We start from the raw sequence: 25309 nt of genomic DNA, 5'->3' as shown, positions 1-25309 counted from the left end.
GCGGAGTCCCGCAGGGTTCGGAATGTGTCTACTGCTTGGAGCCGCGGGCGTGGGGAAGACGCTTTTGGTGAAACGACTGCAGACTATCTTTCAGTGCTGGGCGAGGGGGGCCGGGGGCCTGGGACGCGGTTGGGGGGGTGCTCCTGGTGTGACCCGGACAAGGGGACGCAGGGCGCCCAAGGGCGGGGGGGGTAGGGGTCGCTCTGGGGGCTGGAGAGGGGCCCTGGGGCTGTCGGGGGAGGCCCGGGGCGGGGTCCGGCCGCCGCCCGCTTTCTTCTGCTCCGCTCGGCGTCCTTGACTGCCCCGCACAGCTGAGCTCTCAGGATGGGAAGGGCGACCTGGGCGATCCGCCCGCGACGCGGCCTACGGTAGGCTTCCGTTCTCCCGCGGGTTTAGTAGAAATGGTACCCCTTGCGGTTTGCAAAGTGCTTTGGGTTCTTTTAATGGAAACTGGAATTCCGCCAGTCCACTAGTTAAATGCAACCCTGGGGGAGCGAGCAGGGTGTCACGGGAAGCCGTTGGTCCCACTGGGACACAGCTGCGATGGAGGTGGGTGCATGGCGGTGGACCCCGAGTCACCCCCACTGCTGTCGCTGGTGGCCCCACAGGGAGAGTCCTACTGATGGCCATAGCCAGCCTTAGCTGAGCGTTAGGGCCCTGAACCCCTAGAAGCGTTTTTAGCCCCATTCATTATTGGGTTCTGCTTTGGGGTCTAAGACCCTGAAAAAAGGGCCTGTTGGGGTTTAGGTAACAGTGTAAAGCGCTCCCAGTGGGAACGTGTGGTGGTCTCTGCATTGTGTTTTCCCACAGGTGGGCACCAACCTTACTGACATCGTGGCCCACAGAAAGATCACCATCCGGGAGCTGGGGGGGTGCCTGGGCCCCATCTGGTCCAGTTACTACGGAAACTGTCGTTCTCTCCTGGTGGGTCATACCTTTGAACTTTTAGGGAAGTTTGTCCCCACTTCATTATTGTCCAGTCCCCAAGCTTACTTTGTGTAGGATGGAGTTTGGGTTCTTGGGCGGCTATGCCAGTCAAGGAAACATGGCCCACGCCGGTTGCTTCCTTCTGGACACCCAGCCTGACCCCTCGCGCTCCCAAGCTAATACCAAGGCTCACAGAAGGCCTGCTGAGGGCAGTATAGGTGCGCTGCAGGTACCTGCCTGACACCTGCCCACTCTGCCTTGTTGCCCTGGATGTTTTGTTTATGCTTGAACTCCGCATCTCTTGGGTTTGCCCCATCCTAACAGGGCCTGTGCCCCAAATTCCAGGACCCTTCCTGGGAGAACTGATGGCCACACGAGGAGAGACTTACATATAGGTGGAAGCAGGTGACACTTGGTCACTCTCATACACCTTGTTTTCTGCTTCTGCCTGTCCCCAAAGCCCTTTATTTCAAAGTCACTTGGCAGTTCCTGAGCCAAGTCTGTGATGCCCAGGGGAGGAGATTTGGCAGGCGCCGTCTGCGTCACAGAGCAGCCCTACACTTTTTCTCTTCTCCCCAGTTCATGATGGATGCCTCCAACCCCACCCAGCTCTCTGCGTCCTGTGTGCAGCTCCTGGGCCTCCTTTCTGCGGATCCACTTGCAGAAGCGTCAGTCCTGATACTCTTCAATAAAACGTATGGCTCCGTGAGCCCAGAGGGAGGACAGGGTGCCCTGGGAGGAGCTCCCTTGGAGTGGAGCCAAGGGGGTGGCTCCTTAGGGAGGGGCTGCATCAGGGCTGCGGGTGGCTTGTGCAGCCCACTGTGACAAGGCTCTTCTTTCACCCCAGTGACCTGCCCTGTTACATGACCATAGAGGAGATGAAATCGTTAATCAGGCTCCCAGACATCATTGCTTGTGCCAAGCAAAACATCACCATAGCAGAAATCAGTGCCCGGAAAGGCACTGGCCTGACAGGGGTGCTGCGCTGGCTCCAGGACACGCACAGAACCAGCAGTTGACTTCTGGGTTGAGAACATGGCTGGGCAGCTCAGTGGCGGGAGGCAGAGGATGACACCGCTTGGCCTCCAGCGGTTTGTTCTTGTAAAGACAGGGTGACTGTTGTAAACCTGCAAGGTGGGCTCCTGTGCAGAGTTGCAGTGACGGGTAAACTGAGGCACCCAGCTTGCAAAAACAGCTGACCTCTGAATGAAGAGACTGTCCCAGCGCTGGGAGAGCATGACAGGCCTGCCAGACCTCCGGTCTTCCTGAGCACCCAGGGAAGCTTGGAGGGTTAGGGTTCCCTCAGGTAGCAAGGGCCCTGATGGAGCTCGTCGCCAGGCCCTCAATGCCACGGTTGGCCGGTGTCCCGCATCCGCCCCGTCCATTTCAGCCGATGGAGCTTGCAGAACACCTGTTGGTGGGTGGATGTGTCCTATGGCCCGCTTAACAAGTCACTACAAACTGGCTTAAAACAACACATTTATAAGCACAGTTCTTTAGGCCCGAGGCCTAAAATCAAGGTTTCAGCGGGGTTGGTTCCTTCTGGAGGCTCTGAGAGAATCCATTCTTTGCCTCTCTTCCAGCTTTTAGTGGCTGTGGGTAATTCCTGGTCTCTTTGACTTGTGGCTGGTACAACTTTTTATAATGACACCTGTCATTGGACTTAAGGCCCACTTAAATCCAGGATGATCTCATCCTGAGGTATATAATTACATCAGCGAAGACCCTTTCTCCAAACAAGGTCACATTTGCATGTTCCGAGGGTTATGTCTTAGACATGGTTTTGGGGCCACTATTCAACTCACTATATTTGGTTAAGAAACCCCGATCCTGGGTGACCGGATGGCTCAGTTGTTGAGAGCACGAGATCTTAACAAGGTTGCCGGTTCAATTCCCACATGGGATGGTGGGCTGCGCCTCCTGCAACTAAAGATTGAAAACGGTGACTGGACTTGGAGCTGATTGGTCCTGGAAAAACACACTGTTCCCTGATATTCCCCAATTCAAACAGAAAATACCCTGATCAGGAGTGTGGTCGTGAGTTCTCTCTGAATAGCTTTCTCTGTCTCTGCTTTCAATTTAGGCCCCTGGGGCATATGCTGCCTCCCGTCTGGAGCAGCAGGCCTGGGTCTTAGGCTCTGCGTAGTTACCATTCGGCCACTTTGCTGGGTGGGGGAACATTTGTTCATGTGGGGGGTTGTAAACGATGTCCTGGAAGAAAATTTCTGTATATCCCGCAGGGCGACGGGCTCAGATGGTGTCACTTCTTATGGCGTGCCTTTGGGAAGGTTTGATGCTGGCTCTTTGTGGTGCACAGCCTGTGCCACCGCTGAGTGCCACCTTCTCAGACATGCCCAGTGAATCATCTCCACTTATGCCACTGAACAGCCCTAGACATGGGCGATCACCCCAAAGGGCTTGCTGACATCCCCAATTTCAGGGGATACCCTCTGAGCAAAGCCTGGAGAGAAACATGAAGTGTTAGGATCTCTGAAGCTGTAACTCATCAGTTCTTCAGCTGAGGGTGTAGGAATCCCAGGAAAGCGTTTAGCACTAGGCCCGAGCCCTGGGACCTGCCCTTTGAGCCAGCAGGCAGGAAGGCCCCCTTCTTTACTGGGAGCTTCTGAATTACGTAAACCATGTTTTACATATTCCAAAACAAAGGAAAAATAAAAGCCTGACAAGCAATCTTAACTGTCTATCAAGTTAGAATGATAACCAGAGAAAACCTCTTAAGGTGACATTTAAACACAGTTGGCCTGTCTTCAGTTGGACAGGAACAAAAAGAACTAACATTTTAAGTGTCAGTGTATACGTCTAGTGTAGCACTTGGCATTAGAGTTGTTTTATGGAATTTGTAGGAAAAGTGAGTATTTATGAAACACTTTCAGTGGAAAAGATGCAAACAAAAACTCCTGTAATATTACATTTTAATAGCAAATATAAACTCAGAACTTTAAAGTTACGTGTTTTTTGATTCATACAACAGCCTGTCTGCTGAAATGGTATAGAAACGATCACATCCCAGCATTGAGGAGCATTTCTTATCTCAGATCTTGCTTTCTAAATACCACACCCCACCAGAAGGAACCAGGGTCCCTCCCTTACAGAAGCCACTGACTCCTTTTCTCAGTCTGGGTCCGAGCTGGGAACCTGACTCCGATTAGTGTCCAAAGACACAAGGTCTCCCCCCTCGTTAAACATGGGGCAACTTAAACTACGAGAGAACCCCCCAAAAGTAAAACAAAAACCAACCTGAAATTTATTGTACTGTACTGTTAAAATCGCGTAGAGACCTTATTTGCCACTAGAGGTGACAGTGACAACTGCTAAGGTAGCTCTCCTCCCAAGATGGGTCCCCTGTGAGAAATGCTTCCTGATACTTGTGCCCGCGGTGTGGCTGGCATCGTCAGTCTCCGTACCTGGACCAAAGCTTGGGTGGGCTGCACCTGCCTCAGGACGGTTAGCAGAGGCTCCGTGAGCAGGTCTAGGTGGTCTAGGTGCTGCCCGCCCCCCACCCCCCACCCCCCCACCTGCTGCCTGGCGCATGCTTCCAGCTGTCCTGCTCTTGAACCCAGGGGGGCTTGTGATGGGTTTAGTTGACCTAAGTTGGCGCTATCTACAGTTAATTGGCATCTGGGGACAGAATTACGGGATTGGCCCAGGTTGTGTCTCAGCCTCGACCTGTGTTTAGAACAAAGATGTGGGCGGTGCTAGGCTCACAGGAACAACGGTGGCTGTCCAGGCGCTGGCCCCACCTATGGGGACTCTGGCCCCACCTATGGGGACTCGGGACAGGTGACAGGGCCCAGCGGGTGGTCACTCATGAAAGAGCAGTTTTTAGGGAGGGAAAGAACGAGAGCCAAGACCTGGAGCTACACCTGGGAGCTGGTGCACGAGGCCCTGGGGTCCCAGGGTGTGTCCAGGGAACAGACTTTGGTCTGCAGGCCACCTGCCCGCTCCCCCAACCCAGTGGGCAGCCCTGGTCCCTCGCCATCACAGACGCGTCTGTGGCTCTTTCCCGGGAGGGTGGCGGGCTGACCGAGGCCCCTGGCACTGCCGCAGCTTCTTCAGTGCCCTGTACGCCTGCACAGCCCGCTCCCTCTCCTCCGCCACGATCCGCTGCCGGGCCAGCGAGGTGGCCGAGGGCTGGGACACACCGCCAGGGCTCAGGAGCATCCGCAGCATCAGTGGTTTCTTGCCAGGCTAAGGACCGGGGACGAAGGTATGGCACAGATTCAGGGAGAGGAGATAACCGCCTAGGTCGATCCCATAGCTGCGAGCCCAATGAGACGCGCGCTCATCGGGGACCCAGGGCAAGCCCTCCGCCCCCGCTTACCTGGTCCCTGCTCATGCTCATCCTGGGCTTGGCGGTCAGCTCAGGGGGCTGCAGGGCGACCTCGCCAAACTTCACCGTGTCTGGAAGGGCAAAGGAACACGACTGAGGCCCGCTGTCTGCCCCTGTGGGTCGCACCCAGGGCTGATGGGGTGGCCTCAGGAAGAGGACCTTGGAGCAGCTCCTGCTCCAGCCTCTCTGCTGCCTTTTCCTCTCTTCTCTGCCGGACTTTGTCCAGTCGCCGCCTCTGGAACCTGGGGAGAAAACAATGCCACTGGGATCCCCAGGTCTCATTCCACTGGACTTAGGGTGACAGCAGTCACTCTGCCCTGGAGGGATACCCGCGGCCGAGCCCAGCCGGCTGCCTCCAAGTCCCCATTCCTGCCACCGGCGCCCCCTCCCCCCAAGTTCCAAGTCAGTGGTTCTCAGCGGGTGTGACTGGGCCCCGGGGCACAATTGACAACATCTGCAGACATTTCAACTTGTCACAGTGGGGGGGGGGTGCTCCTGGCACCTCATGGGGGAAGCCAGGGATGCTGCTCACCCCCCTGCAGAGGACGGCCCCACCCTGAAGAATCTTCTTCCCCAACAGTCAACTGTGCCGCTGCACATGACACGGCCCCTTAATGACTGGAATCATAATGTTTAACGATGTAAAGTTTGGGCGCTCACTGTGGGTTTGACAGTATCTGAGGGCGGTTTTCTGTAACATAATCTTCACTGGCTGATATGACAAGTATGGGAAGAATTCAGACACCAGAAAACTGCACAGAGCTGAAAACAATCTGACTTTCATGGCTTTTAGAGAAACTTCTCATGAAAGCTTGGGTTGGTTCATCTCAAGAGTTGTGGTTAAGGCAGAAACACACCTCAAAGAGCCCTTGTTTATTAAAGCAGATCCCCAGCCCCCACCACAGGCTCAGGACGGTGACACACAACTTCCTTCCCAGATTTCTCCAGAGCCAAGGGCAGAGGTAGGCTCCGTCCCGGTGCTGGCTGCCACCCTCAGGAAACCTACAAGGATCTGAGCAAGCCCGAAGCCAGCATCAGGGGTCACAGGACTTATGCAAATGACACAGCTAAAGCCCCTCGAACCTCCTCCGGACATGAAACGTGACACAGTCCAGGTCCAGGGAGACAAGGTGGCGTCTGCCGACCAGAGGAGGGGAAACCCCAAAACTCCGTGTCAGCCTCACCCAGATCTCCCAGCCCCAGTCCTGATTTCCACAGCGGCTGGCATGGTCTCGTGGCCAGCAGGCCCTCCTCGGGGGACACTGAGCCTCATCTTTTCTCCACTTGCCTAGAGCAACCAGCCTGGGTTGGACGGCTGCCCTGACCTCCTCTGGCTCATAGACCCAGAGAGATGCAAAGACAAAGCCAGGCTCTCAGAGTTCCATGGGTCAGAGCCTCCCTGAACCTCTGAGGTTAAGAAGTTCAGACGTAAAGAAAAACAGTCGTCTGCTGACCAGGGTTTGTAACTTCTTTCTGGGCTTTCCCTGAATCTTGGAGCAGGGTGGGGGTGCCCCTGGCAACAAAACGCTGCCACTGCAGAGACAATCACGGGACCTGCAGCCCTGCCTCCCCCAGGCCTCAGCCCCCACTCACGCCTTCTTCCCCTCCGACTTCTCCTTGGGAGCCGCCTGTGCCTCGGGCTGCCGGTCAGCCTGATTCTTGCTGAGAAACAGCACGTGCTGGGCCTCCTGCTCCATACGCTGGACATAGGCCCCATCAGACTCCCACTTCCTCTGCTTGAACTTGGGGACAGCAATGTCTGGATCCTCTCCCTTTGCTTCCTTCTCCGTCTTTCTGAAGGCCACCTGGGCTGAGGACAAAGGGAGATATGGCATGAGGGGCAGGAGGGAGTGGGTGGTGCCAGGCTGGCCGCCACGCTCACTTCCCCTCCCAAGGCTGCAGGAAGGGAAGACCGGCTCCAGAGGGAGCAGCCCAACTCCACTGGCTAAAGAGGAGCTAAGACGCCCAGCTTGGGGCGCATAGGAGTGGGTCCCCACAGCCCACTGGTACATGTCTGTCACGCAACTCCACTGAAAAAGGAAACTGGAAACAACATAAATGTCCATCAATAGGTGACCAGTTGAATGGATTCCCCTATGGTTATCCAGAGACTTCACTGCAGGGGTATGGAAGGCAGCATGGGGAGCTACGCACAGGGATGTGGAAAGATCTGGAAAGTCTTCTGTAAGTGAAAACCCAGGACTAAACAACATGTAGACGAAGGTATAGCTTGTCACTACGTGTAGTATTTCTCCTGGGAAGGTACACAAGATGAACAGTGGTTTCTTTCAGGGGGAGGGAGCAGGATTCAGAGACAGGAAGGGAAGCTACGCCTCACTTCATACCTTTCAGAACTGTTAGATTTTACCATATAATGTGAGTTTCTATCTTTTAAATAACTTAACCCAAAAGAGCACTTTCAAAACAAAAAAAGCACTTTCAATAGAGCACGCTCCAAATGTGCCATCTCCCCAGGCCAGCACACGGCCTCTGCCCTCCCCACCCTTCCTCTATCCTTCTGGCAGCCATAGAGACGCCAACAAAAAGCCTAAGGTTTAGAAAAAATTGTCAAACAGCAGTGCTGTAAAAGCAGTCCTACGTTTGGGAAAACAAATACGTATACGCACAAAACACAAACACTCCTGACAGTCACCGCTGGCAGAGCCAGACGGGTGGACACCGATCCGGCCCAGGGGGAGGGGTGGGAAGGGTGTTTCTCAGGTGGGGCCTTAACTTAACCCCCAGAAACCATCCACTTCTCTCCACCATCCTCTCACACTCGCAGGAGCCTCACTGGCCTGCCTTGTCCACGCTCCCTCCCGCCCTTTTAACAGAGTGACCTGTTCAAAGTAAACCTGAACTGACCACCCCCCAAAAGGTCTCCACTATTCTTGGGAAATCAACACTCCTTACGCGAGGCCCAGGAGCCTTCTGAAGCCTCAGCTGAAAGCACACTGCCACCAGCCTCTGCTTTGGCCCTGGCGACACTGACCTTCCCTCAGGTCACTGACACGCCATTAAATATTTGGGCATTTAAGCTTTATTGCCACCCACATGGGCCCGCACATTACCCTCTTTCTTCCTTTGCTTGTAACTGATGGGGTTTTTCATCTCCTGGCGGCTCCTCATAATCTCTCGGAGCCGGAAAGGGATTTCCTGTTCATCCTGGTTCTTGGGCTTGCAATTCACTTTCTTCTTTTCTTTGCTAAGAAGGAGAACACCAGGGTGAGACGCATCCCACGTCCAACATAAGCAGAATCAGACAAACCGAAGGTGGGCCCGGAAAAAGCTTTGCAGACCACCCTGGCTGCTGTGGTGCCGCCGGAGGCTGTCCCTGCACCGGGTTCTCGCACGACGCTGGCGTGAGACAGCCCCAGGGTGGGCCATCGCTCCGACCTCATCCAGGACGGCAAAGGCGGTCCCCTGGAAGTGGAAAGCGTCACACCGGAGACTCCCTCCCGCGCGCCCACGGCAGGGTAGGGCAGGGCGCTGGGCCTGGCCGGGGGAGAGGCCCGGGCACAGATTTCAGGGCGGTGACAACCGACCTGCGCGGCCTGGGCCACGGCGCCGAGCGCTGTTTCCCCTGAAGCTGCTGCGGCCGCCCGGGGCCTCCAGACCCCGCCGTCCGCGCGGAGGCCGCGGCTCGGCGCCCGGATCTCGCCATCTGCACGCCGGGGCTCCCGGAAGAAGCCACTTCTGCCCTCGGCACGGTCCCGCCCCACGACCCACTTCCCCACGACCCACTTCCGCTTCCTGCACTCAGCCCCGCGCTCCTGGGGACGGTGCCGCTCTAGTCCGGGCCGGGATTGGCCCGGGTGGCGGAGGCTGGAGCGCGCAGGCACCCTGGGCCGAGCTGCGGGCGATGCTGCTACGGAACGTGGCCCGGGGATCCCTGGCGGTGGCCGCAGGTGCCCGCTGCTCGGTAAGTACCCGGCAGGGGCATGGGCCGGGGCTGCGCTCGGGAGGGGAGGCCGGGGCCGGCGGGGACCGAAAAGCACCCCCCGCCCGGCCTCCAGTTCCAGGGGCTGCGGCTGCAGCAACCGCGCCGGGGGCGGGCGGGACAGCCTGCGGACCTCGCCTCCCGTCCGTCTTGCCCTCGCCAGGCACTGCGCCCGGTTTTTGAGAAGGGTCATTCTGCCACTGGGCGGAGCCCCGGGATAGTACCGGCCGCGTTCTGAGCTCGTTCACTCGTTCCGGAGTATCTGTTGAACGCCTGCTGTGTGTGAGCCCTTTGGGGAAGCCGCAGTGAACGAGGGTCTGATGCTTCTCGCAGGAGTTAGATAAATAAATACGGAAAGTTTGGGCTGTGTCAGTCGGTGTTCAGTGCCCTGGGACACAGAGCAGGAAAGGGGACTCTGGGGCCCGCCTAGGGCTAAAGGAGGTGGGGAGGGCTGCCCACAGACCTTTGAGGGGATGGCCTGGGAGGCCTGGGCTTCTCGTGTGATGGAGAGAAGCAGGGATGACGGAGTGATGCGAATAGTCAGACGGTGAGAGGGGCAGAGCACAGCTGTTCTGGTTGGACAGGGAGAGGTGGCTGTGTGGCCAGGAGCTCATGGGCTTCCAACCCCTGCTCCATCATACACACGGCAGAACCATCTGAGCTGGAGGTGACAAGCTTCCTCCAACCCCACCGTCTGCTGGAAGGCATGCCTAGCGCCTGGCCCTGAACCCAGCACTTTTCATGAATCACGTCCTTCTCATAATCACCATTACATCCATTTTACAGATGGGAAACTGAGTCTAGAGATGAAGGAACTTGTTTAAGGTCACACAGGAAGTGAGGAAGCCGAGGACATGGAGCCTGCTGCCAGTGACAGGAGGCTGAAATTTCCTTGGAGTTGGGGGTAGGTGAGGTCTTACCAGCTTCCTAAAGACTCACAGGCTTATCTGCATTCTTAGGGGCCATGCCAACTCTCCAGCTGGGACTGGTGCCAAAGGCTTCCTGGAGGTGGCAGCATTCTGCGCAGGTATCATGGCCGGACCCCAGTGCATGAAGGCCGCAGAGCTTTCGGGAAGGACCATGTGGAGGTGGGCTCCCAAACAGGTGCAGATGGCACCCAGCAGCTCAAGTCCTCCCTGCCCAGTGGGGGCCCCTCAGAACCCTCATACCCTCTGCCACCCGAGCTGCAGCCCCCCACAAACTGCTGCCTGAGTGGCTGCCCCAACTGCGTGTGGGCAGAGTACGCAGAGGCACTGCTGCAGCACTACCAGGATGGCGGGGAGCGGGCCCTGGCCGCCCTGGAGGAGCATGTGGCTGACGAGACCCTCAAGGCCTTCCTCAGGATGGAGATCCGGCTGCGCATACGGGGTGGACGCTGAGCCCGCCTGGCGGGACTCTTCCCCCGACGGGCTCCAGCCCACCAGCTCCTACCCAGGAAGCCGCACGGTTGTCTCTGCACGTGGCCCCTTCATGGGGCTTGTGGCGGGGGGGTAGACGAAGAATTATTTATTGACTTTACCTGAGAATAAATAAGTTATCTGGTGGTGAGACAGAAGGCTTCTGTGTTGTCTGAGAGGCTTGTGAAGCCTCGTCAAAGGAAGGCGCACTTGTCATCAGCTGTTCACTGAACACCCAGAGCCATCACCAAACCTGTGAGGGGTGAAACAAGACCATGTCCTTGACTACCCAACTGACAGTGACCCCAGGGCCCCCCTCCGTGTCCCAGCACCCCAGAATTCCTGTCCAAAGGTCAGCCGTGGTTACTAGCAGTGCAGCAGAGGCAGGACCAACTGATCCTTGGAGCTGCCATTTGCAGAGCCCCTGACATGCACGAATGACCCCAGACAGCCCGGAAGGTACCCCATTTGTCCAGCTGTAGTCAGTCCCCAGCTGCTGGGGTCCTTGGGAGACACCCATTTACTGGCCAGGTAGAAGGCCGCAGAGCACCTGCGGGGCCCTAAGCTCGGCTTAGCCACCAGTCTTTCCAGCCGACTTGGCCATGGCTCCCCAGGCAGCTGGCCGGGGCGGACGGAGCAGCAGTTCTCAGCCATTAACCCTAGATCCAGCATCCCGGCAGCAGCTGGTCCCGGGCTGCAGACCCGGCCACTGGAGCGTCAGTGGCCGGGACTTTTATCTTAGGGCCCTCGCTGCCCATGGGCATCTCCTGCGCCCTTCACCCATGGAAATTTTCCTAGCTCATCTCCCTCCCCTCAGCAATTCCAAACTCTGATACCAGTGGCCTGGACAGGGCAGGACTTAAACGAAGTTATGCCAGTTTTATGTCCTCATTGAAGGGAAAAGCTGAGGTTGTAACGCCTTCACATAGGATTGGAGCTGACACACAGGCCTTCCCATTAATGTAAAGCCAGTGTCTCTCACAGAGGTCTGTGCACAAGAGACGGAAACCAGCCGGCACAGCCTGATGGTGCGCTCGTGCCTCTCGTGTCACCTGCTCGTCCATGCCGTCGTCTCGCACAGCTAACACGTGTCATCAGGGTTTAGACGGGTTCAGAGAAACGTTATAGCAACACGCGCTTATTACACACTATCTCAGAGGGCGTCTACTCCGACCCTGTGCTCGTACAGGTTTGAAAATGGCCCAGGAAGAGAGATTTTCCCAGGACGGCAGCAAGCAGAGCCCAGTACAGCCTGGGGCCCCGCTGGGGTAGGCTACAAGGGGCCTACCACGCAGCGGTAGTTTATCTCAGAGATGTGGGGACAGGTTTGCTGTATTTTCCTCTAAAATGTGGATTTACAAAAGTTTTCTACAGGCATATGTGTATATTTCCGTGGCTTTACACATGTGTATGCACGTATACATGCTCGTACATCCCACCCGGTGGACCCTATGAAATCAGCCTTATTTTAGAATTCAAGTCAGGGCGAAGCCCCTTGCAGTGTGACATCCCCAAAGAGAAGCCACTGGCCTTGCCCCTTGCAGTGGGGCAGGCCCCCTTCTAGATGTAAAATATGGTCGATGACGCCAGCTCAGTGTCAGCACCAAACTCGCTGAGACTAGTCTGCAGGTGCAGGTCTCGTCTGCATTCAATCCACAGGTACTTACCAACCATCTGTGACGTACCCGGCACTGGGCTAGACACTGCGACCTGGTAGGAATCTGTGCCCCATTCCACTCTAGTGTGGAAGACAGGTTAACAGGACTTCTCCGACCTCACACTTGTCAGAACGGTCATCATCAAAAAATCAACAAACAGCAAATGTTGGTGAGGCTATACTGTGGGTGGGACTGCAAATTGGTGCAGCCTCTGTGGGAAACAGTGTGGAGATTCCTCAAAAAGTTACAAACAACTACCTTATGACGCAGCAATTCCACTCCTGGGTATTTATCTGAAGAACTCCAAAACACTGATTTGAAAAGACATGCGCCCCTGTGTTCATTGCAGCATTATTTACAATAGCCAAGATATGGAAGCAACCTCAGTGCCCATCAGTAGACGAATGGATAAAGAAGAGGGACATGTGTAATAATAGACTATTACTCAGCCATAAAAAAGAATGAAATCTCGCCATTTCTGACAGCATGAATGGACCTATAAGTATTATGCTGTGTGAAATAAGGTAGACAGAGAAAGACGTACCATATGATTTCATTTACATGTGGAACTTAAAAAACAAACGAACAAAGCAAAATAGACACAGACTCTTAGATGCAAACAAACTGATGGTTGCCAGAGGGGAGGGAAGTGGGGGGACAGGTGAAAAAGGTGATAGAGAATAAGAGGTACAAACTGCCAGCTATAGAGTAAGTCACGGGACCTAATGTACAGCATAGGACAAACAATATTGTAATAAGTTTGGCGACAGATGGTTACTAGACTTACTGTGGTGATCCCTTTGTAAGGTATATAGATGTTGAATCACTGTTGTACACCTGAAACTAATATGATAGTGTATGTTAGCTATACTTCAGTGAAAAATTTTAAGGGCCGGCCCAGTGGCTCAGGTGGTTGGAATGCCATGCTCCTAACGCTGCCGGTTCGAGCCCCACGTGGGCCGGTGAGCTGCACCCTCTACAGCTACGATTGTGAACAACAACAGCTCTCCCTGGACCTGGGCTGCTGTGACCTGCCATGACCTGCCGTGTGCTGCCACGGGCTGTGTGCTGCCCTGAGCTGCTGTGAGCAGCCGACTGGCAACCGACTGCCTCAGCCGGGGAGAGCGCAAGGCTCCTAACACCAGCCTGGGCCAGGGAGCTGTGTCCTACACAACTAGACTGAGAGACAACGGCTTGAACCGGAGTGGGGGGGGAGGCGGAAGAAAGTGGGGGGGGGAATTTTTTTTAAAAGAATTATCCACACTTACTACATGATAAGTGTGATGAAGGAAAGTCCAGCTACCATGAGGTCTATGGGATAGGCATCCTGGTCTAGCCTGTTCATCCCTAAGGAAGCAATGCTGGAGCAGAACTTGCAAGTCCCTAAGGAAAGGGGAGCAGCAGGTGCAAAGGCCCTGGGGTGGAAGGGGCTGCTTAGAGTACATTCAAGGGGAGGCCTGTTTGTCAGCTCAAATCCCTTGTGAAAGGGTGGGATGAAAGGTGAGGCCAAAGAAGTGGGCAGGGGCCATGAAGGCCGGTTCTTCAGAAGTCAGAGGACTGAGAGGTGCGGGGGCTTGAGAGCCGCTGCTGCTGTTTCATCTTCGTTTCAAAGATGAGCAGGTTCGGGAGAGAGTCCTGCCCTTCTCGCTGTTCACGATCACACGTTCCCTCCCTGTCCTGGCCCCGTCCCTGGCCCTGGCTCGTCCTTTCCTCAGGCCCTTGACTGCACCTGAGCCCTTTTGCCATCCCCAGGGATCCTCGGCAGTGGTGCCCGCCTGAGTGGCCCTGGCAATCTCATTAGTGTTGGGGGACAGTCCTAATCAGCTTACACAGGGGCAGGATAAAAGCCCAACTGATGCCCTGGTGAGAGAGGCCCGGCACTGACACCCAGGGCCCCCTGAGACCTGCCCCAGTGCTTGGTGAGTACTGACTGTCCCCGGTTGCCTTTCCTGGTGGCCACTTACCCAAGGGTGTTAGTGGGTATCTGCCCAGAGGGTGGGAAGCTGGTGGGCTTTTCACCACCATGCTGAGGCCGGGGTCTACAAGAGTTCACCTACCACCCTCTCCTTCAGAGAGGGCACCCAGCTGATCGCCTCCTCTGCTCCCCCAAGTCAAACAGTGGAGCAGCCTATCCCCAAGTCCAGTGATGGTCTGGGAGCCTCAGGCCACACGCGCTCAGTCAACATGAGTGGGCACCAGCCATAGGCAGGGCTGGGGCAGGCAGCTCAGGCAGCGGTCTCCGTGGAAACATCTGAGAGCGGGCGCTCCATCAAGGCTCAGAGCTTCCCACGGCAGGCCCATGACTCAGGACTGGGGAAGGGGTCCGGCTGGGCTGTGAGGAGTGGGCGTCAGGGTCTGAGCGGCCGGGACCACCAGGCCTGCTGCCGTCCACCTTGGACCCCTTCTGGTGCTGGTCCTGGCACAGAGGCTGAACCTTAGGGAGGGATGGCGCATGGCGGGGTCCACCCCAATCCCAGGTGCCTGGCACCCACCACCAAGCCTTCCTTGTCAGTGAGACCTCCTGTCCTTGCCTCCCAGTTAGTCTCAGGCCTGATGCTCTAGCAGGCAGCTATCGGCAGCCCAAGGCTGCAGTAAGGCCCTTCATCCCACCAGATTGGGGGAGCACAAGAAAGGGAACCCAAGAGATGGTGACTTGGACGTGCAGTGAGGGGGCAATGGCTCCTGCCTGTGTCGTGTGCTTAGCCCCAGAGTCTTCTGGGCCCCAGTGGCCCTGAGGGATTAGTCTCCCTCTGGTGCTAATAGGCTTCGAGGAAGCTGAGCTGCCCTTGACCTTGCCAAGGTCACCAGGGCTTAGAGCATTTGAGGAGAGGAGAGAAGTTCACCCTGTGCAGTGGTACAAAAACACCAGCAGGTGATGTTGGCATCCAGAGCGGGCTCCAATCACAAGTGAGCGGCCCAGCAGAGGGAAGACATTGCTGGGGTGAAGGGTGCACAGCTCAGCTCAGCGTCTCACTCTAAAGCAGGCCGCTTCCCTGCCCAGGCAACCTGTTTTCCCATTTCTCGGGTCATTCTCCATGGACACTGCTGGGTGCCTGGAATGCCACCATGAATGAGACCCAGTGTCCCAACCCAGTGCCCCAGGGATTGGGGAGGGGAGCACAGAAGGGGAGACACGTGAGGAAGGGTGCACTTGGGGGGCCACCCAGCACTCTCATCCCCCTGCCTGGCCCCAGTGGAGCCCCACATAGAGATGGCAGTGGGCTGCTGTCTGGGTCTCAGGATTCAGGGTTTCCTCAGCTCTGGTGGGTTGAGACCAGTAGGAAATCTGACTGAGACGTGCTCCCCAGGTCTGCCCCAGCCCACAGCGTGAGGGAGTCCAGAAGCCAAAGGTCGCTGCAGGGCCTCTGCCAGCCTGGCCATGAATCTGGAGCCACCCAAAACCGAGATCCGGTCGGCCACCAGGGTGACTGGGGGGCCCGTCACTCCCAGGAAAGGGCCCCCAAAATTTAAGCAGCGGCAAACCAGGCAATTCAAGAGCAAGCCCCCCAAGAAAGGCGTCCAAGGGTAAGCAGAGCTGGGGAAAGGGTGCCTCTATGAGGGGGTGGGAGGGTCCAGCCCCAGGCTGCACAGCAGGGAGGTGTGGCTGGGGAGCTCAGCACCCTTTCCTGGTTGAGGGTGGTCCCATCGTCCTAACAGAGTTCCTGAGGGCCTGAGCAGGGCCTGTATCAGGGCCCCCATCTCCCAGCATGGAGGGCAGGGGGGACCCTGAGAGGCTCCTGTCACTCTCCAGCTGTTATTGCCAAAAAGTCTGGAAAGTACTGCCACCTAGAGACTAAGTCACAGCCACCCACAGCCCCACATACACAACCAGGGCACACTCATTGCCCCATGTATACACACCCAGGGCACACTCACTGCCCCATGTATACACACCCAGGGCACACTCACCGCCCCACATATACACACTCAGGGCACACTCACCGCCCCCCACACACACCCAGGGCACATTCACTACCCCACGTATACACACTCAGGGCACACTCACCGCCCCCCCCACACACACCCAAGGCACACTCACCACCCACACATATACTCCCAGCGCACACTCACAGTCCACACTCTTAGGAACCTGCACTCAAAGAGCAAATATACCCCCACTCACCCCACTCCACTCTCTTCTTGGCCGCCACCCTGACCCCTCTGTCCTTGCAGGTTTGGGGACGACATCCCTGGAATGGAAGGCCTGGGAACAGGTATGATGACTACTAGGGTCCACCCAGGTTCCCCCACTCACCCACCCACCAGTGTGTGGGGGCCCAGCCTCCACCTGCTTTCCCAGGCTCACCTAGGGTGCCGCCCCCAGCCTGGCCTTCATTTTCTCTCCAACATCTAGTGTCACATTCCCCCTGAAGTGGGGTTGTTCCCACACTGTGAGTTCACCAGGTACTGGGAGGGGCTGGAAGACAACGAGGAGCCCTTGCTGTCCCCTTTCCTCAGCAGCAAGGCACATCTCCCATCCCCTCCCTTGGGCCTGCTTCACTCACTGTCTCTGGGCAGAATGTCCTGGGAGGAGAGTCTTCACCTAGGACTTGTACTCTCAGCACTTGGGGTGTGGACAACAGGGCCCCAAGGGGATGGTGGGGCCATGGGATCCTCCTGGACACACTGGCCCCTCTCCCGCAGACATCACGGTCATCTGCCCATGGGAAGCCTTCAACCACCTGGAGCTGCACGAGCTGGCCCAGTACGGCATCATCTAGCACCAGACCTGGGCCGGTCCCAGGACCCTCCCCTCTGCTGCCCACCCCACCCCTGTTCAGGATCCTTGCGAGGAGGCCCGCCCCGCCCAGAGTGTCCAGACCGCACAGGTTGTCTGGAGACCCTCGAAGGGTGGCAACCTCAGGTCCTCAGGCACCAGGCACCCACCACGTCCCTGCAGGATGCCCGTTTGGGGCTGGCCAGGCCCTGCTTAACTTCTGGAAATATTGCCCACAGACCCTCTCCTCCCGTGCCTGAAAAGCCACAGCAGGACCTCCCAGGAGTGTCCCCCACACACCGCCCACCGCCCCCCTGTCCTTCCTGTCCAGAAGTGAGGACAAGCTCCCCCCACTAGCCGTGCCCAGCCATGCCTTTGGGTCAGCATGGTGGGTAGCAGGAGTCCTGGGGCATCAGCGAGGGAGGGGGCCCTTCCAAACCCACCGCGCCTGTGGGAAGCTTGTCCTCTCCAACATGGCCCTCATTTGTTGACCCCATTTCACAATAAAATTATGTGCCCCCACTGACCCATCTGGGGTGTGTTGGGAATTGGGATGGAGCCCGAGTGTGTAAGCGGCTCAGCAGGAGTGTGTGGGTAGAGACAGGGCAGCGGGGGCGGCCGGGGCCTGTCCACACTGTCCCAGCTGCAGCAATCATCCAGAATCTGCCAAGTTCATTTCCACATGGGTGAGGTGCAGTGACCAGACAGTGATTCTCGGGAAGGGCCCTCTGTGACCCCATTTATGTGAAAGCCAGAAAGTCTACCCTAAGGGAAGAGGATGAAGCTGCAACAGAGGTGACTGTGGGGAAGGGACGAGGGCGCCTGCTACGGCAGGGTCTTGACTGGGGGGGGGGGTCCACAGGTGTTTAGCTAGGTAAGACTTCCGCATGCTGTCCATGTGACATCAGTGCGACTTACTGTGCAAATGATTCATCAGTAAAATTTACTCCCCCAAAAAGCCTTCTGGAAAGAGGCCTGGGCCTCAACCCCAACCACCACAGTGGACAGGAAAGGGGGGGGTGGCCTCAGAGGGCGGGTGGCCGGTGTCAGGACAAGGGGCCTCAGGCGTGGGCTCCGAGGCGGTCGTTCGGTGGTTGAGAAGGAGGTAGGAGGTGGTTGGAGGTGAGGGTCTGAGGATGGCCTCAGAGGCAGTGTCCCACATGGTCATCCAGGTGGGAGGTGGGCGTCATCACAGGTGGGTCTTTTAGGCTGGGCCCTTAGGTGGGGCCTCACAGGCAAGGGTTGCAGTTGGGGCTTCTGCAGCAGGATTTTCATCCAGCCCTCCTTCCAGCCAGGCACCCTCTGTGGGAGGCAGACACTGCCCGGCAGTGGGCAGCGGGTCAGCCTGCAGTTAGACCCCAGCGGTTTGCAAGTGAGGGGGCAGTGCCAGCTGATGGTCTGGGGGCAAAAGCCTCTGAAAGAGGGAAATCAGACAGCGGCTGGGCCTCAGGGAAGTAGCAGAACTGGGTAGGAGCTGGGTAGCCCCGCCCTCGGGAAAGGGGACGCTGGAGGCCCGAGGCACAGCAGGTGGAGGAGGCCAGGTGTCCGAGGTGCATGACCATAGTGCCCCACGCGGGACTCTGACACCTTCCTTGGGAGGGGAAGTGAGAGGAAGCCTGCGGCTCCACACCCCATCCCGGTGCCCCTGACTTTTGTCTCACCTTCCGGTCATTCCGGGGCCGACTTGGGGGCCGGCAGGTCGCGGGGGCCACGGCCTGGGTGGACAGGCGCCGCCGCTCCGCCCACTCCGGAGCTCTCCGCCGCCCCCTTGCGGACAGTTAGGGCCCTCACCAGCCGCGTGGCCAGCAGGAGCTCCGCCCCCTGGACTACCACCACCGCGATCGCCAAGCCGCCCACCGCCCGCATGTTCCTGCGCAGCCACTCGCGGAGTGGGGTGCCGCAGCCCTCCAGGTGCACGACTCTCTGAGCTGCATCCTCATCCAGGCCCAGGGCCCCGGAGCCGCACTGGTCGTTGATAGAGGCGCCATCTTCCCGGGGGTCAATGCAGCAGGAGGCCGGGAGGCTGCAGGCCTGGATCCCCGGGGAGCTGCAGTTAAAGTACCTGCGGGGGCACGGGCGCTGTTCTGGGACCCGATGCAGCGTCGGACGTCTCTTACCCACACTTCCGTGGCACACACATGCATAGGCACACGAACACACATATGCAGTCATGAATGCACAGGCATGCTGTACACGCACAGAGGCCTGAATCCACACGTGCACACACACACATACACACACGGTACCCAGCTTTCTATAACTGATCCTGGCACTGTGGGTGCCCTCTGTACGTGCTGGCAGGTGGAATAGCTTCTTGGCTGGAAGGGATGTATTTAGTGAGATGGTGGAGGGAGAGACAGGCATTTGATGAGGGTGGGGGGAGACTCTGCTGAGTTCGTGTGAGCTCGTCCAGTAAAGCAGGAGAAGGTGGGCTGAGGCCTGGCAGGGCCTCGGTAGTGGTCAGTGGTCAGTGGGTCTAGCAGGGATAGAGGAGCAGCACTGGGCAGGGACAAGAGGTGGCAGACTGGGAGGAGCTCCCAGGACTGAGAGGCAGTGGTGCCCTCGTCAACAGTCCCAGGTGCGTTTGGCCTTCGACATGTGTCCAGGGCCCTGAAACCTCCAGGTTTATCCTTCACGCTCCCTCCCAGGCACTGTCTCCTCTCCCAGAAGAGTGGGCCTCACTAAGGCAGGATCTCGAAGGCCAGCAGGATACGTGGCCATGACGCCACAGAGGGCTGCCACCAGTCCAAGGTCACACATAGCCACCAAACGAGAACATGTGTCTGTTTGGAGAGTGCCTGGTGCAGGAATGGGCCCAACACGTTCCGGTGACTGTTGGCACAAATGGTCAGTTTTCAAGAGTCCCCATGTGACTCCATCTCTTGTCGCCCAGAAAGGCTCAGGGGAGGGGCATGTCCCATCTGTCGTAGGGGTCACGTGGAGAGCACGTGAGGGATAGGTGACAAAACAGCTATTCTTGAGGAGAATGGAAAATATATCGCGTTGTATTCCTAAACACAATGCTTGAATACACACACACATACAACACACACACACACAATGGAGGGAGAGTTCCTGAATTAACCTAAAAGCTATTTTCATTTGACATAAAGATGTTTTGTAGGATGTCCTTACCTAAAAAAACCCCAAAAGTGACTTTCTAAGTCTGTTGGCTGAGCCTCTCCGTTAGGGTCCCCGCATGTCCACCTGGTCCTGGCTGGGCCTGAGCGTGTACATGTGGGAGTGTGTACACATGTGAGCGCATATATGTGGGTGTGTGTGCATGAGTGTGTGGTTGCCGGGGGCCACCCTCCTCCCTGTTGGCTGCAGGACTCACAGGTTCTGCTGCCAATCCTGGTAGGAGGCAGCCCCACAGCACTGCAGCCCGAGCTGCACTTGGTCCATGAGGAACTGCAGGTCGGGGTCATCCTGGTAGTGGGTGATGGCCACGCGCAAGGCGTGCTCCAGGCCGTCCTGCAACGGGCCCCAGAACGCCACCACCAGGGCCCCCGCCAAGGCCTCCAGCACCAGAAAGGCAAGGAGGCCCCCGGAAAAGCAGCGCAGCAGGCAGGCATTCTCACAGAGGGCGCCCAGGCAGCCCGCCAGGCTCACTGCACTGACTGCCAGCCCCCCCAGCACCAGCCCCAGCATGGGGTCTGCGGGCAGGGGGGCCCCCCAGCTATCCCCCAGAGACCCCTTGACGGCCAGGCCCCAGAGCCCGATGGCCAGGGCCAGCAGGCCAAGCAGAGAGAAGACGAAGTTGGACAGAAAGGTCAGGCACTTGACGCAGCTGCTTCCCCAGGGGAGGGAGGGGGCCTGGCCTCCCCCAAGGCCAGGCCTCCATGCCCATCTCTCCTGGAGCGCTGGACCCAGGTGGCACGGAGTGAGTTGGCTGCTCTTGGAGAGGGGTGGCTCCTGGCCCACAGCGTCCTGCAAAGGGAGGAGGCACCGGAGAGGGGGGTTCTTAACAGTGTGACCCCATGGTATGGGGTCAGAGCCTGCAGGGGGAGGGAAGCTGGGCAGTGGAGGGGGTGGCGGGCTCAGAATCCCAGCCAGCACGGACATGGGAGCTTCCAGGCGTGTCCTGGATGGTGTGGGTCCTAACTCCTTTGCAATGGCATGACTGCACCGTTCAAGTCCATGGTGGAGATTTAACAAGGTGACCGCAGGAATGTGTGCTTCGCAAACGCACACCTCTCCCTGCTCCCCTCTGCCTCTATGTGATGAAGGATGTGGTCACACGGGGACTTCTCCACCCCGGCCAGGAGGTGGGCCCCACCAGGCAGAGGGGCTGGCTCAGGTGACTGCCCTTTCTGCCTCCCCCCTTGAAACTGGCCTCGATGTCCCAGGATCCACTTGGTCATCCCCACTGAGTGCAGACACTGTGCTAGGCCCACGGCAATGAGGGCCGGGTTGGGAGACCAGGGCTCTGTGGGTTGCACTGCCTTGCCATCCAGCAGGACATTCAGCCAAGCCCAGGGGACCCTGTCCGTACCAAGGTGAGGAGCAGAGGGGTGCTGGTCCCCCCACAGAGGAGTGGCTCATTTCTCGGTGAGGTTTGGAGAAGCTGCTAAGGCTGTTCTACTTGGCGCCTTAATGGACAATCTCAATTTCAGATCTGCCTGTCCCCCCACCCCGCACCCCAGCCCCTCCACCCACAGGCACCCAGTTCTGCCAGTGATGCAGTGTGACTGGGGGAAGGATGAGGGAGCTAAGGCCCTGTGCCCTGGCTTGGTCCCCTTCTGACCCAGGATACCAGGAAGAAGCTGTCACTTCACTCCCCACCTGTCTGGCTCTGAATGATGCTGCATTGATTCTGGACTCAGAGCAGAGAAGAGGGGGGCTATTTATCAGCCCTTCAGACCCAAAAAAATCAGTGGGAGCTGAAGGACAACTGCTGGTGCCAGCTGTGTGTCTGCTGGAGGCCTGGGTCTGGGCTGGGAGCGGGGGTCATCTCCTAGCTCCACGGCCACCTGGGAGGGACACGAGCTTTCAGTGCCTCCTACACCCTGAGCCAGAGGTCACCCCAGATTGGCAGAGACTCCACCCTGGATCCCTCGTCCAGTGACTGGCACTGGACTGAGCGATAGGGGCAGTGAGTAAGGGGGCAACAGTGGACGTGAGAAGGCTGAGGGGCCTGGGGGAGGGGAGGGGAGGACATGAGGGAGGCCCACCAGCCCTGTGTGGCCATCCCCTGGGCGTGTGCTTTCCTGGGGGCACGCGCAAGGCCGGGTCACATTTCAGAGTCCGGACAGGATGCTGGGTGAGGTTAAGTGCTTGGCTAGTAAACCATCCCCCATCTTAGCAGCTCCCATGGGCCTTGGGGCTGGGGACATCTCCAAGCCCCAGGAGACCCCGAGGGTGCTGGCTTACCTGGGACAGCAGGGGGCTCCTTTCTCCCTCCTTCATCCCCCACTAGGACAGGTTCGCAGGTCCCCTGTCTGGCCACCCTGGCTGGGACACCAGGGCTGTTGCTGCGGTGTCCCCGGCTGCTCTGGGAGCTGGGAGCCCCGGGCTGGGTGAGCTGTGAGCCTCACCGTGACACCACAGTCATGATGGGATCATGTGAGGAATCACGTTTTAGGGCTTAAGACAGCCCCTGCTTGTTCAGTGGCAGACAGACTATCTTGCTTCTTGAGCAGCTGACACTCCCCAGTCATGAGGAGCTTCCATTCTAGCCCAGGCGAGTCCTAAAGCAAGCAGAGGTAAATGTACGCTACCTCACACGGCCGTAAATTAAGAGGCAAGCAGAGGCGGATGAGTGATGGTGGGGGGTGATCGGCGGTGGCCTCACTGTAAGATGTCTGGCTCCCAAGGTAACTGAAAACGGACACGCGCAAGGATTGGACACACATATTCACAAGTGCCAGAGGGTGAAACAACCCAGAGGTCCATCCGTGGAGAGCAGATTAAACAAATGTGGTCGGTCCATGCAGTGGAATATTACTCAGCCACAGACACTCAATACAACTTGGAGGACCCTTGAAAACAGGATGCTCAGTGAGAGTAGCCAGTCACAAAAGTCCACATGGTGTATGATTCCATTTATATAAAATATTCAGAATAGGCAAAGCCATAGAGACAGAGTGAAGATTGGTGGTTGCTGGGGCTGGGGACAGGGGGGTGGGGAAACAGGGAGTGCTGTGCCTGAGGCAGGAGCAAGCCTGGGAAGTTTGAAGGGTGGCTGTACACGAAAGAGTGTCACGTCTGTCGTCATGCAACACTCGAACATGACTGCACTAGGAGACTCACGAAGAAGACATAGCCTTGTCCTTCTGTATGCGTGTAAGGAATACATTTGGTTACAAGACAAGAAGAAAGCTCAGAGGCCATTCTGCATGAGAACAACAGGAAAGTGAGAGTAGAAGGATGTGTGTCAGCAGAATGAAAACCAGCACACCAGTACTTCGGGCAATCCTACCCACTCTCCCTCCAGTTTCTCCTGGATGCAGCCACCCTTTGTCCTTGACTGCCACCACAGTCTCTCCTCTCCTCAGTCACATCAGCCTCCTCAGGGGTGTCCTTGCTTCTCCTGCTGCCCCCTCCTCGATGTCTATTCTTCACTGTGCCTCCAGAAAAACCCTAAAATGTAACAGAGAGCACGCCTCCTCCACTCGCACCCTCCAAAGGCTTCCTGACACTTGGAATAGCCTTTGTACGTCTGACACGGTTCTTCCTGACCCAGCCTCCCCAGGCTTCCCGTCCTCAGCCACACCGGCCCTTTGGTTGTTCCCGGAGCACCCCGCTCTTCTCAGGCCCCTGGACCTCTGCACTTGCTTTTCCTGCAGTGTCTTTCACTCTTCCCTCAGATACCCGCATGTCTCTTTCATCTGGGACCTGCTCAGACCTCTCTCCTCGGAGAGCCCCTTCTTGACCTTCTTACTTGAAATAGCCTCTACCACCCTTCAGCCCTTCCCCTGCCATTACCTGACGTGTATTCCTGTGTATTCCTATGCTGATCTGTTGTTTATAATCTGCTTCCTGCTGGTGGACTCCACCAGAGCAGGGCTCTATCTCTTTCTGCTGTATCCTCAGCATTAGAGCCATGCCACCCAGAAAGCAGACAGTAAGTATTCGGGGTGGGGGGGTGGGAGATGAGGGTAAGGGGGATCAAATATATGGTGATGGAAGGAGAACTGACTCTGGGTGGTGAACACACAATGGGATTTATAGATGATGTAATACAGAATTGTACACCTGAAATCTATGTAACTTTACTAACAATTGTCACCCCAATAAATTAAAAAAATAAACAGTCACGGGGATGTAAAGTACAGCAGAGGGAGTATCAGTCATATTGTAATAACTATAGATGGGCACTAGACTTATTGGGGGATCACTTCGTAAGTCACATAAGTGTCTAATTACTATGCTGTACACCTGAAACTAATACTGTACATCAACTATAATTGAACAATAGTCTTAATTTTTAAAAAGTTAAAGAAAAATATAAACTATTAAAACCCGTTGCCACTAAAGAAGATGAGAGAAACTTAAAAAAAAATAATTCAGTAATGGAATGAATAAGCCAAGTTCAAATAACTACTGAAAGAAAGCAGTGACATTAAGAGGTGGGGATAGGGGGAAATGAAAGTAAAAATTTCCTAACTTTTTCAGCACAGGAGTTAAATAAATACAATCTGAAATTGAACCATGGTGTGATTACAAAAAAACATAGATTTTAGCCTCTTAGAGGTTTTCGTGACTTGCTTACAATCATAGGCACGGTCAGCTACAAAATCTGCCAGGCTCATTGCAAAAGGAAAATGTGAAGCCCCTTGTTAAAAAGTATTTCCAATTTTAGGACAGCGACAGCAGAACATTGAACGCAGCATGAGGTCCTTTGAGTGGCAGAGGTGACGGCCCCGTCCCTCCCCCCCAAGCTGGCCCTGGTGGCACATTTTAGGATATTGTATCTCTGTGCCCCAGAAACTTTTATCTAAAATGCAGCCTAAATTCATTTGTTTCTCTTATGTTAGCGTCAGGGAAAATACCTTCTCTCTTTTTTCGTAACATGAAGGCACGATGTCACCTTCCTGAAATCATTTCTCTATTTATATGTGACCAGCGAAAGGCCCGCAATGCCATTTTCCGAATCACAACGCACCAATGGTTATTTGTTTCTCTTCGGACTTTCCTGTATTTCTTGGGTTTCCAATAACGAGCATCTGTCATGAATAAAACCATCTTTGAAAGGCTTTCTTCACCGTGAAGCCAGGTGGTGGCTCAGGGCCACGCGCGAGGAGGGAAAAGGGCGCGGCCGCGCGAGTGGCGGAGGGCGCGCCGGCCGCCATGCGCATGCGCGGCCGTTGGTGCGGCCGG

General features: G+C 56.7%; 5 protein-coding genes across 6 annotated transcripts; 3 read left to right on the top strand and 2 right to left on the bottom strand.

The window, feature by feature from the left end:
• The first annotated feature begins 7 nt into the window (after nt 1-7).
• Nucleotides 8-3888, top strand: ARL16 (ARF like GTPase 16). Its single transcript, XM_074320329.1, has 5 exons — nt 8-83; nt 310-368; nt 811-924; nt 1507-1622; nt 1775-3888. Exons 1-5 carry the CDS (start codon nt 23-25, stop codon nt 1944-1946), a joined length of 522 nt encoding a protein of 173 aa, XP_074176430.1. The 5' UTR covers nt 8-22; the 3' UTR covers nt 1947-3888.
• CCDC137 (coiled-coil domain containing 137) lies at nt 3841-10865 on the bottom strand. 2 transcript variants are annotated; one of them, XM_088788898.1, is made up of 6 exons: nt 10735-10865; nt 8347-8480; nt 6869-7085; nt 5435-5517; nt 5267-5346; nt 3841-5133 (listed from the first exon to the last, which is right to left on the bottom strand). In XM_088788898.1, exons 1-6 carry the CDS (start codon nt 10827-10829, stop codon nt 4924-4926), a joined length of 819 nt encoding a protein of 272 aa, XP_088645024.1. In that variant the 5' UTR covers nt 10830-10865; the 3' UTR covers nt 3841-4923. The 2 variants fall into 2 exon arrangements, with proteins under 2 accessions (XP_088645024.1, XP_019591244.1); XM_019735685.3 differs by lacking the exon at nt 10735-10865 and adding an exon at nt 8821-8953.
• OXLD1 (oxidoreductase like domain containing 1) lies at nt 9040-10770 on the top strand. The gene is made up of 2 exons (XM_019735686.3): nt 9040-9197; nt 10175-10770. Exons 1-2 carry the CDS (start codon nt 9138-9140, stop codon nt 10592-10594), a joined length of 480 nt encoding a protein of 159 aa, XP_019591245.3. The 5' UTR covers nt 9040-9137; the 3' UTR covers nt 10595-10770.
• A 2832-nt stretch (nt 10866-13697) lies between the features above and the next one.
• On the top strand, nt 13698-17502 carry PDE6G (phosphodiesterase 6G). The gene is made up of 4 exons (XM_074319661.2): nt 13698-14189; nt 15579-15795; nt 16444-16484; nt 16915-17502. Exons 2-4 carry the CDS (start codon nt 15650-15652, stop codon nt 16989-16991), a joined length of 264 nt encoding a protein of 87 aa, XP_074175762.1. The 5' UTR covers nt 13698-14189; nt 15579-15649; the 3' UTR covers nt 16992-17502.
• Nucleotides 17503-17913: 411 nt separating this feature from the next.
• TSPAN10 (tetraspanin 10) lies at nt 17914-25240 on the bottom strand. The gene is made up of 5 exons (XM_019735680.3): nt 25095-25240; nt 22361-22677; nt 20325-20917; nt 18649-19049; nt 17914-18305 (listed from the first exon to the last, which is right to left on the bottom strand). The coding sequence occupies exons 2-4, from the start codon at nt 22394-22396 to the stop codon at nt 18656-18658; spliced, it is 1023 nt and encodes a 340-aa protein (XP_019591239.2). The 5' UTR covers nt 22397-22677; nt 25095-25240; the 3' UTR covers nt 17914-18305; nt 18649-18655.
• Nucleotides 25241-25309: the final 69 nt, after the last annotated feature.

This window comes from Rhinolophus sinicus, chromosome 12 (assembly GCF_057876585.1).
Source record: "Rhinolophus sinicus isolate RSI-liver-muscle chromosome 12, RSI-T2T, whole genome shotgun sequence".
Taxonomy (NCBI): Eukaryota; Metazoa; Chordata; class Mammalia; order Chiroptera; family Rhinolophidae; genus Rhinolophus; species Rhinolophus sinicus.
This window is presented reverse-complemented; position numbering and strand designations above follow the sequence as displayed.

Bases quoted from the DNA above. Each gene is read 5' to 3' on its own strand.
- TSPAN10 (XM_019735680.3), bottom strand. From the start codon at position 22,396: ATGAAGGAGGGAGAAAGGAGCCCCCTGCTGTCCCAG. The intron at 20,918-22,360 runs GTAAGCCAGCAC...CTCCCTTTGCAG, and splicing joins GGAGCCCCCTGCTGTCCCAG to GACGCTGTGGGCCAGGAGCC. The intron at 19,050-20,324 runs GTGAGTCCTGCA...GTGCCCCCGCAG, and splicing joins CAGGATTGGCAGCAGAACCT to GTACTTTAACTGCAGCTCCC.
- ARL16 (XM_074320329.1), top strand. From the start codon at position 23: ATGTGTCTACTGCTTGGAGCCGCGGGCGTGGGGAAGACGCTTTTGGTG. The intron at 84-309 runs CTATCTTTCAGT...ACTGCCCCGCAC, and splicing joins TTTGGTGAAACGACTGCAGA to AGCTGAGCTCTCAGGATGGG. The intron at 369-810 runs GTAGGCTTCCGT...GTTTTCCCACAG, and splicing joins CGCCCGCGACGCGGCCTACG to GTGGGCACCAACCTTACTGA.
- CCDC137 (XM_019735685.3), bottom strand. From the start codon at position 8,939: ATGGCGAGATCCGGGCGCCGAGCCGCGGCCTCCGCGCGGACGGCGGGG. The intron at 8,481-8,820 runs GTCGGTTGTCAC...TCTCCTTCTTAG, and splicing joins CCGTGGCCCAGGCCGCGCAG to CAAAGAAAAGAAGAAAGTGA. The intron at 7,086-8,346 runs GTAATGTGCGGG...CTTTGTCCTCAG, and splicing joins CAAGCAAAGGAAGAAAGAGG to CCCAGGTGGCCTTCAGAAAG.
- OXLD1 (XM_019735686.3), top strand. From the start codon at position 9,138: ATGCTGCTACGGAACGTGGCCCGGGGATCCCTGGCGGTGGCCGCAGGT. The intron at 9,198-10,174 runs GTAAGTACCCGG...CTGCATTCTTAG, and splicing joins CCGCAGGTGCCCGCTGCTCG to GGGCCATGCCAACTCTCCAG.
- PDE6G (XM_074319661.2), top strand. From the start codon at position 15,650: ATGAATCTGGAGCCACCCAAAACCGAGATCCGGTCGGCCACCAGGGTG. The intron at 15,796-16,443 runs GTAAGCAGAGCT...CTGTCCTTGCAG, and splicing joins CCCAAGAAAGGCGTCCAAGG to GTTTGGGGACGACATCCCTG. The intron at 16,485-16,914 runs GTATGATGACTA...CCTCTCCCGCAG, and splicing joins AATGGAAGGCCTGGGAACAG to ACATCACGGTCATCTGCCCA.